Source organism: Poecilia latipinna, unplaced genomic scaffold (genome assembly GCF_001443285.1).
Source record: "Poecilia latipinna isolate Pla-1442-1.1 unplaced genomic scaffold, P_latipinna-1.0 Scaffold471, whole genome shotgun sequence".
Lineage (NCBI taxonomy): Eukaryota > Metazoa > Chordata > Actinopteri > Cyprinodontiformes > Poeciliidae > Poecilia > Poecilia latipinna.
Window position 1 is genome coordinate 118017 of NW_015113087.1, and position 11069 is coordinate 129085.

Sequence of the window (11069 nt, forward strand, 5' to 3'; positions counted from 1 at the left end):
CCACCATACTTGATACTGTATCCTCAAAACCTAACCTCTCGTGATTGGGACCAAAAAGCTTTTCACCAGAAGGTATTTAGCTCCATGTGAGCAGCTCCTAATTTCAGCCACGCTCTAAAATATTCTTTCTGTTAGCAACAGCTTCTTTTTTTGGTGGAACAGCCTCTCAGTTCTTCTCAGGTCATGCAAAATTGTAAAACAGTAACACAATTGAAAATGCAAAATTAGTGATTAATGCCTATGATTAACTTATGATTTGCAGTGGAGATGAGAATAAAAACTGACAAAATGTATATTGGGGCTTGTAGTAAAAGACTGCGTTGTAGAAACTTTAGTTGATCCGTCTACGGTGGACTCTTACCTATTCATGGTTCAGTAGTTTTCTATGAAATGTGATTCCAAATTATTTGGTGAAAATCTGACTATTGACATATTCTTCATAGGGCATACAAAATAAAATTCATCTTGGCAACCAATCTAGTCATTTTCCTTGGTGCTGATTGGCTGTATCCCCATAGATAAGGAACACCGTGGATATTAGCATCTAATACCAGAATGGTTTTCACAGTGCGTATTGATGCATATATTTGGTGATTGTAGATGGTTGTAAACATTTTCAGAGGTAGGATCTTTCAGGTATGTTAGTAATTCCTTGGAGGTCTGTGGTTTGTAACCACCATGAATATCACAACTTCCCTGTAGTGGTATAACACAAAATGTATGCTCTGAGTTTGCTTAGGCTGTTGTTATTTTCATCTCGATTTTTAAAAGCTTTGAAATGGTAGAATTATGTTTGTTTCTTTTTGTGTGTTTGGAAAATGAAGCCAAACTTACAGTGTATTTCATTTTGTATTTAGGTCAAGGTCTCCGCCTCTCTTAAAAGCTCTCTTTTCTGGTGTTTTTCCCAGCTACTTTTTACACAAGCCCTCTTGTAGTTTTAGCAGATGAAGAAGTGTTATTTGAGGAAAACGGTTACTTTGTTGGGCTCAGAGGATATAGTGTCATCCTCAGCATTCCCAGGCTCAGGGAACAGCTTCTGTATCGTTCAGTCCTTATGCTGAGGACACCTGAGAAGTCTGTTCTGGGCAGTGAATGAATCTATGTGGCTACTTGTGCAGCTCGACCAAAATAGCATTCTGAAAAAGCAGACCCTACAGGAATAAGGTTGAGAAATCTCCACCATCTTTGTACATAGTGAAACTCATTACTAGCATAATAGGCAGCAGTAATAGAGGTATAAAATTTTTAGTGAAAATCCATTACCAGTTCCAGCTGCCACAGCTCTAGGTGGCATGGACTGACAATTTCCACAGTGCTGGACGTTCTGTCTCCAAGATTACGCTTCTTGGATACTGATTGTAAAGTGTCCGCTTAGTTGAGCAACCTTCAAACTTAATAATAATGCAGATAGAAGGCTTGATGTCCTTTATATTTACTGATATTTCACAATGGAAGAATTGACACAAGATACTGCTGCTTGTCAGCCAAACACCCCAAAGAAACATTCAATATAGCAGGATAAAATTGTCCCTGTGCTAATAACTCATAGTTGGTTCAGAAAAAGCTTGGTAATTATAATAAAATATTTGCTGCTCTGCAAGCAGCTACTTTGCACTCAAAATGAATTAATTTTTTAATCAGTTAATTCATTTAATGGTATTTGAAATGGCATACAACTAAACAAAACGATGTTGCTGTTTGATCTGTAACAGAAATGTGTGGAAGAGATGGACACTTATTGATTAACTCAACCTTTTGAATCCTGGGTTTGTGTTTTTGTACAAAGTTCATGAAAATATTTTCTTATTCTATATATACACTTGTCACTTATAGATATTTTGAAACTGGAATTAATAAGCTGTTGGTTATAATTCTTTACCGTTTGCTATATGTTAAATCTAAAGTTTAGCAAAGTTCGGCTTAGCCTGAAACATGTCAGGCTATTTATTTTTGAGGACAAAAGTAGCCTTAATATTCAGAGCTATGTCATATCCTTTTTCTATTTTAATAACTACTCTGACAGACCATCGACTGACTTTATCAAATCTATCTGATAGAACTGAAAATGTTATAAATCATACGTTAAATTAAATCTTTCTGTATATTATTTTTCACTTTTGCCTTTATGAACACTCTAGTTTTTCCTCCACTGGGATAATTATAATTTCTTTTAAGTGTTTTAACTGCCAGTAGGCATCTGAAAACCTGCATGCTAAATGCATCTATATGAGATAACATTAAGCCACAAGGATGCCGACATATTGAAACTGCCTGTTTTTGTTGAAATAATTGCTAATTGATTGTTGGAACTGAAATAAAAATTTCTCCTGAAATCGGTTAAACTCTGTCTCATTGTCGCAGCTTTAGGTACTCCATTTACACGATTTATTCTCCGGTGGAGTTAGTGTGTGATTTTGTTGCATTTTGATGTGCATTACTTGAGTGATAGACCTTTTAATGTCCCTCATAAAGCTCTGCATTGTCCTTTTACATCAAGGCTGAAATCTAATAGCAATTTTGTCTGTGACTCAATTTTCCCCATCATGCGTCCTCATTATTTCTGCTTTAATCTGGGAACAGAAATAAGTGGTCTGGGCTTCTCTCACATTGTACATCTTTCCAGCACTCCCCAGGAGCTGGACAGCTTCTGGAAGGTTTCCAGTTAACCATGTGGTACAGGAGACGTTGCAACAGAAGGTGAACCTTAATTGCCGTTATTTTTCCAGGACTCCTCCTGACCTACATTTAATTATTCAGAAACAGCCCATCTTATATTCTGCAAGTAACGCAAAAGCTGGATCTTCTTTTGTATCATAAATGTATGATTTTATCCCCAATATCTGGTTTTTTTATGGTAAGGTTTTTTGTGCTGTGCAAATTGTTAAAAAACAATAATTTGAAGCAGTCAGACAGAAATATTTATCATGTAAGCTTTTTTAAGCAATAGAGGTGAACATGTAATAAGTATGATTGTTAGCATGCCACTCGCCTGTTTTGCTGACTAGCATTTGGATAAAATCAATGTTCAGCATTACACTCCAACTCTTACCTTGCAAAAGTATTACATCCCTGCATCCGTCTACCCATTTTGTCACTATACATAGCCGTTATGTTTTGGGGATTGTATGCGACATCAAATTCTGAATAGACTAAAATAATAATCAAAAAATGTTTACACATAAAAATCTGAAAAGTGTTATTCACATGTTTTTAGTCCCTTTACTTGGATACCCCTCAATAAAATTCAGTGCAACCATTTGCCGTCATGATGTTGAGATGAGGTCTGGAACTACTTTGACTAAAAACAGGTGGGGCTAAATAGGAAAATCCTTAAAGAAAACCTGTTAAATGCTGCAAATACATGAGATTGGGTGGAGGATCACTTCCTAGCAGGACACCAACCAACACCTACAACGAAACACTAAATGAAAAAAAAACTTTCTCTTGAGTGGTTGCGTACCCATAAGCAGTGCAACAAACATAAACTTTGTCACCCTTTTTAAATATGCAGATGTGTCACCTGACTGACACAACTGCACTGACCCAGAAAAAACAGGCAGTTAATAATCTCTTCCACATGTTTGCAGAAAACTTTTTGGACCTAAAAGGCAAAGGAGATGAGGTGAAGGAGCAGAGAGAAAACTTCATCTCATTTGTTCAACCATTAACACCATTATGTATGCAGAGTCCTCTTGTGGAGCGGCCTTTAGATCCCTCAGTACAGAGTTAAACACCTACCTCTCCTTTTCTCTAAATGTTGACCATGTAAACAAAGAAGCAGAGCTACGTCTCTTGGTGGTGATATGATATTTTTAACTGCATTTTATCACTGAATCTACTGTTCCCTTCAATATCATGCCATTAAACTTTATCAAATGTTAATGGTATGTCTGTTTAGGGCTCGTTGCAATATTTCACTTAACTTTAGTAATGGTATGGAGCTACCAACATGTACTTGTACTGACCAATGATTCCTTCTGTAAATAAATGACAACCGAGTCAGACCTCTGTTTACACAACTTGGTGATTCTCAGAGGGCTTAAGGTCTTTTTTTTTTTTATAGAATCATACATTCATTTACATGGTAATTTGTAATAGAAAAAGGTAAACTACATATTGTTCTCAGACATACAGATGTTTTACATTTTGGGTTTTATGGGAGTGAAAGTGTGGGACATTATGGATTTACTTTGCAATTCTGGCTTATACATAAGATGTGTTCTGGCTTTGCTTTGACACTGAATATTGTACAAATTCATCAGTTCAGAATTAGAAGTATGTGTAATATACTAAATGGGAACTCACCATAAATACTTTAAAACCTGAGTTGTTAATAGAAAATCTAAGAGGGCATGTCCTCTGTCTGTGAAAGCTGTTAGTCTGCAGGTTAAAGTTCATAGTTTTATTTTTATTTTTATTTTTTTCAAATTCATTTATCACTAAATTACATCAGTTGTAAGTTGAAAGAAATAATGTGTTTAAGTGTGTACAAAAACATGTTGTTAGGCTGAAAAAAAAAAGAAAACATTTTAGCAAACACTTTGTAGGTATGGGTTTGCTGTGATACTCTGACAGAATGTGTGTTTGACCCAGATGATAATGTACAAATGATCTGACCCGGAACATTGTGCCCGATTACTTCAGTAGTTATGTCAGCAGACTGTCTTGAATGATAATTGCAACGCCTCATATGTCAACAAACCATCTTAAATAATGATAACAAAACGTTATGAATGGAGTGAGGCAGATCTCCAGGATGGGAGCTCTAAGCCTCAACCACAGCCCACCCCAATTTATTTTTTTTAGCTAATTGTTGCAAATTTGTGTCTACTGACGCTCTACTTTTTGGGAAATTGTTTGCGTCTTACCGAATGGAATGAAGCTAAAGTTGGTGTTTCTGATACCAAAGAGATTTTATTTTATTTATTTTATGAAACTATGAATATATTTTAATTTCGTTTTATAATGGTTTTATTTGATAAACTAGTGTACATTTTCAGTCTACAAAACATGATCCAGTATCGCACAATCATGATTCTCTTCTTAACATTTTTATTCTTTTTCTGTGTCCACAGACATCATTGACAAGAGTGAACTAAAGGCATTCTTTGAAAGCAACTGCTCACAGATTTATTTTATCTTCTATGAAAATTTCATTACACTGGAAAGCAGCTTAAAACAAAAAGGTAAGAACCCAGCATGTCAGTTTCCCTGGAGCCTCAGCGCTTTCACTTTGGTGTCTCTGTGCTTCTAACGATCATGTTCTTGCCAAATATATTTCATTTCCACTCTCTCTTTTTTTTTTTTCTTTTGTGTGTTTTCAGGGAACAAATCTCAAAGGGAAGAGCTGGACTCGATCCTCTTTATTTTTGAAGTAAGTCAGTTATCCTCTATTCATGTCCCAGACCCACCTACAACCTACTGTAGTCTACAACCTGTTTTTCAGCTCAGCTCTGGGGTGGGATCATAATTGCAATTGTCTTAGAACTCTGCTAGCTGCCTGTATTCAAGAACCTGAATAGCAAGAACGGATTGTGGAAAATAAAAACAAAAAAAACCTGCTCAGCTCAATCATTACTTCTTTTTAAAACCCCAGAGTCAATGCAAATCTCGGAGGGCACGTCCAAAGTGTGTGTGAGATGATGGATCTGGAGGTTAAAGTCCTTTTACATTTTTTTTTTTTTTTTACCTCACTGCAAAGCCAGCTCAAGTTTCAAGTACAAACAATCAGCTCTCTAGTTTCATTTGCTATGGGCAGGTCTTTAAAGATGGCAGCAAAACAAAATGGGAGGTAGCCTCTCTGTTCCTTTTTGTTCAGTATGTCATTTTCAACATTTTCTGTCAACCTTTCTCTCTGCTTTTCATCAAGAACACCACCCTGACCGTCATTACACAGACACTCATCTGACCTGTAAATAGATCCTGGATTCACTCCTCTTCCATATTTATGGAGTCAATATTGAAAGCAGCTTAACCCTCATTTGTCCCCTTTTAGCCCCCGTCTGTGACAACGTGTGCTTTCACCCGTGCGCTGAGTAGATAAGCTTGCTTTGAGTGGGTGTGTACAGGACAGATACAGAGTTTCTTTGATCCTGAGCTCTGGTACACTACATTAACTTACTCTATCCAAACTGTTATATTAGTCATTTTTCACCGTATGTGATCTTAAATTTGCTATCAGAGGCTGTGTCTTTTATCTGGTTTAACCAGGTGTTTTGTTATGTACTAATGGGACGATGGCAGATGAATTGGAAGATAGTTGTATGGTATGAAAGTGCAGTTCACTGTTGAATATTTGTATGCAGCAAATCCACACATGAATGGCTAATGTTGCCTAAGAATGAATCTGGAGTCTTAATGCAAGGGAATAATTGGAAAGAAATTTGTATCATTAATTTTAATCAAAAGAAGCAGAGAATAAATTATTTCCTCTTTATTAAATCTGGCTTCAAATCCAGTTTAATAATTGTCTGGAATAAAATCCAATTTGTGTTTGCAGGACCGTATGAAGCTTAGTCACACGCTTTAATTCGATTGGACAGGTTAAAAAGAATAACGCATCTCTACTATCTATATTCATTGTACAAATATTTTGGGTCACCAGAAAAAATTAAATATGGTGTCTCAGCAGCATTCAGATGTTTGTTGTGTATTGTAGTTGCATGTTTTCTTTGAGTTTGCTGCATGGGGATTACTTTTCAGCCATGATCAGGCATGTGACCCCTTTTTCTGTGGCTTGCAGAGGGGGGAGTGTGAGCTCCCATGCTGATCCCTGGTACCTTGAGGGGGTACGCTTTTGTCCCTGCCCATAAGCTCTATTGGAGTTCCACAACCCCCATTCGACCAGCAGCCATCGCTGCTTCCTTCGAGTCTGCTGCCTCAGAGATTTCAGCATAAAGCATATGTTAAATGTTGCAACTTGATTGATGTACAACCCTCATCTGGGTTAGAATCCAGAGAGATTTTCAAATAAAAAGATTTTGGAAGCAAAATAATTACATCCATATCCGCATTTATTTAATTTTTATGGTTATTTCACTTCTGTTTTAGATCGGTTGCTGTTTAGGAGCTGTTATAATTTAGCTCAGATATAGAGGCTTCTGTATTTATGGAAAAGCGATGGGCAATTATTGCATTACTTGTCATTAGTGCTGGAAACAAATAATCATAAGAGTTGAGATTTATCATGATAATGGTAAACATTGAATGAGGATGTCAGTAATCACTCAAATCACTTTTGTTGGAATTATGAGTCTTACTTTTTTAATTTGTTCTACATCAACTATTATAAACGTAAAAATATTTCAGTTATAATTACTATTATAACTGAAATACATACTGATAATGTATTTAATGTATCTGGTCTGCCTAAGTAGACTATGTGAGAATTACTTAAGTTAGATTTCTAGGTAATATTTCATTTTCACATTTATAATGGTGTTTGTGAAAGAGGTAGTGATTTTTCTTTGGGGGGGAGCGTTGGGGGGGTTCAAAATGACTATCTTAGGAAGGTGACAATATTTCAAGTGCAGTATGTTCACACATTGCATGCTACTGCGTTTATGCTCACAGTTGACATGGATTCTTAGTTGGTGTAATGTAAATAAAGGCCATGTGGTTTGAATTACAGAAAATCCTGCTTAATACAATTACAACTGATACAATTTGCCTTAATTCACAAATAGACAAAATAAAATCAAAACTCTGCATGAGTGTTTTGATTGCCTAAGTCTATGTGAGAACTACAAACACCAAGGACGAATGCCCTGATGAAGTTCAGAGCCTTGACATGCAATGTTGATGGCTATATCAGGCTTTTGTTGCTGACCTGAGTGACTTCCATAAATGTTGAGTATTTGAAATACACTTTTTATGCCTGGATCCTAATATTTATACTTGTGTTTTATATAGTTTTTTGAAATTATACTTACGTTATGTCAAAGTATAATTCTCAGAGTGATTTAATTCATTTTTATCCTTGCTAAACATTTCTCTATTGAACTTACAATATGCGGTCCTCTAGACTGAAGAACATTTTATTACCCAGCTTATTTTTATAAGTGAAAAGGAGAGGTATTGGCAAATCCTTTTATGACAGACACTGAGTAAAGCTGTAAATGTAAGACCAGAGTCTGTTTTATAAGGCAGTTTTTGCTGTCACAAGACCAGGGTGAGTTTCTCAGCCCTTCAGAGACTCCTGACTTGTTTATGCTCCCACATGACTCTTCACCGCCAGAGAGCATTTTTTTATCTTGCTGCCAGAGAGGTTGTGGGACCGGTTAAGGGACAGCCTTGGAACCAGCAACATTCAGAAGGAAGTCTGTGCCAGGACCCTTTTCTCTCCAGGATATGGCCTTGCTGTGACCTCTTGTCTATCAACCGGACCTGAATCAGCATTCCAAATTCCCTCTACTGTCCTCTCTTCCAATCTCCCTTTCCACATTTAAAGGATATTTTACTGGTATTCGCCTTTTTTGTTTGTGGGAGAAGCAAAAGAATTGTGGATAACAGATATAATTAAAGACTGCTGAACAAATATCACAGGGCAGATGGTGAGATAGACAGGTCACCGATCTACAACACGCTGTCATCACTTCTGATGACAGTTTGAAAATGCTGTCGGGTAAACCTGAGTGCCCACAACGAAACCACATGTTCACAGGGAAAACATGCAGACAGACACCAGACTGGGAATCAAACCCAGGACCTTCTTACTGCAGAATTTCCATCTATTTAATCCAAATAAACCCCCAACACAAGTCGTTGTTGTTGGTCCCAAAAATGCGAGGTTATTGGGGTTTGGAACCCTAATAAATTTTCATAGCCAAATATCTGGGAGCTTCAGTTTATTCAAAGACTCATGTCCAATACTATGAAAATGGATAATACCTTAAATCACTGCACCAGCTCTCCGCTTGTAAAAAGTTAGAATTTAAAATCTTATTGTTTCCATGACTTTCTGTGTAGTGCTTTGTGATATTTTTTTATCTGTGAAAAAGACTATAAACATAATATTTATTTATCTAGAACGAATCATTTAGAACTTTCTGTTTTCTCACAGTTCTCAGGATCAGAACTAATCAAAGGAAAGCAGTTTTCCTTTTTTCCTCTCCTACTTACCTTTTTCAAAAACTGAAATGTGAAGAAACTGGTGGATCCCTCAAATCAGGACTGATAATTTCATGTATGCGTCAAATTTCATCAGTTAATTTGTATCATGTCTAAGCTATTTGTTTTAAACCTGTATTTCTTGTTTAGAATGTGATTTTATTACCTCTCTCCTCTTTTCACGTGAAGCATTTTAAATTAGTACTTTGCATATGAATTGTGCAATACAGACACACTTGCCTTGTCTAATTAGAGTAATTGCAGGCTGCTGCTGCCACCCACTGGCCTTTGAGGGGACTGAAGCCCACCATGTAATTCTGGTCATTCTATTGGATATTTTTGCTTTATGTTAATGTTAATAGTCTGATTTTGACATTTCTTTTTCAAATTTATTTAGGATGTTTTTTAGTTTAGCTACCAATGCTTTGTTTAAAAGTAAAATAGCATAAGAAGTAAACCATTTGACTCAGCACATGTATTTAGTGGCATTCTTAAAGCTTTAAGTTGTTACCATGCTCCTCATAAGTTTGCCACATTTAATGTGCAGTGCTGTGTGTGTAGTTTTTCAGTTTTTTATATTTTTTTATTAGTTTCATCTTTGGATGTTGTGATCCTCTCCATGTCGTCAAAAATCCTTAACACTGTGCAAATGACATATGTTCCTCTGAGAACAATATACGTCTGTTGCTTCCCTTCGAAAAGCCCTCATAAACTACCTATATTCACTGTCATGTTCTGGCTCTGCCACTGGAAACCTAAGTGCGGATCATGTAAATGCGTTAAGGCAGCGGTAGTACCACAATAATGCCTCTATCTTTATGCTGGAGTATGGCTGCAGATTACAGTAACTCCTCCAACCTCTAGCCCTGCAGACTCTGTATTCGCCTCATATTGCCCACTAAATTCATCACGTTGGTGCTTCTGTTCACTCACTGCAGGGAATTCTTCTGCGTTAGCTATCCATCTCTTTGTTGATGCTCTCAGACAGGAAAGACAATGCTATTGTGTCTGTACACGTGCACACTCACACTTAGGGAAGGGCTTAAGTAGGCTACCATGCTGTGCTGCAGCCTGGCATAATGTCTCTGCTGACCCAGGGAGAAGTACAACTCCAGTACAGGGATGTAAGAATCCCACATGGGATCAATAATAAGGTGCAGCTTCCCATCTGGACACGGCATATCATCGTGTCTGTGGAATCGGATCAGAAAGAAGTTAAACAGAACAGATTGTCTTCATGTCTTCCCTTAAAGCGATACATGCTTCATTATCTCTGCTGCTACAGTCAATGGCTAGAATTTAGTCTGAGGAAAAAGAAGCAAGTGTGGTGCTGAAAAACGGACACATCCAAGAAACGGGGTCCACAGCTACACCAGCTAAATCCACCAGCTAGAACCAGGTTGAACCCTCTTTTTCCTCTTCCAGTTGCTTTAATTCTCCGTGGAATAGATTCAACAATGTTCTGCTAACATTCCTCAGAGATTTTGGTCTCTTATTATCATGGTAGATTCAAGCACTTCCTGCATGTTTGTCAGCTGCATATTCACAATGGAAACTTCCCTTTACACCACATGCTGGTTACATTGGATTGAGATCTGGTGACAGTGGAGGTCGTTGGAGTTCAGTGGATTCATTGTAATATTTAAGAAACCGTTTTGTGATGATTTAAGCTTTGTTACATGGGATATTATCCTGTTTGGTCAGTAGGTAACTTCAGGGGGTACGTTCAAGGTAGCAACATACACAAGCAGTGTACTGTGTATTGCAAATTGTGTATTGAGCGTTAATTTGCGTTTCTATCATCTTGAACCAAGCAGCCCATTCTGCTTTGATGCCAAATATATTTTTTCTCCACACAACTAACACTCTTTTTTTTTTTTTTTTTTTTTTTTTTTTTTTCCTTTGTGGGGCAATAAAAACTTTTTTTTTTTTTTTCTTTTTTTTTTTTATGGATTTTTTTT

General features: G+C 36.9%; 1 protein-coding gene across 9 annotated transcripts in view; it reads left to right on the forward strand.

Annotated features, from left to right (window-relative positions):
* The window catches only part of ralgapa2 (Ral GTPase activating protein catalytic subunit alpha 2), a 120216-nt gene that overhangs the window by 14694 nt on the left and 94453 nt on the right, over nucleotides 1–11069 (forward strand). For all 9 annotated transcript variants that reach the window (XM_015039402.1, XM_015039403.1, XM_015039401.1 and 6 more), the window contains exons 2-3: nucleotides 5076–5186; nucleotides 5325–5374. In XM_015039402.1, the coding sequence (XP_014894888.1) occupies nucleotides 5076–5186; nucleotides 5325–5374 (161 nt within the window). The remainder of the gene's footprint in view (nucleotides 1–5075; nucleotides 5187–5324; nucleotides 5375–11069) is intronic.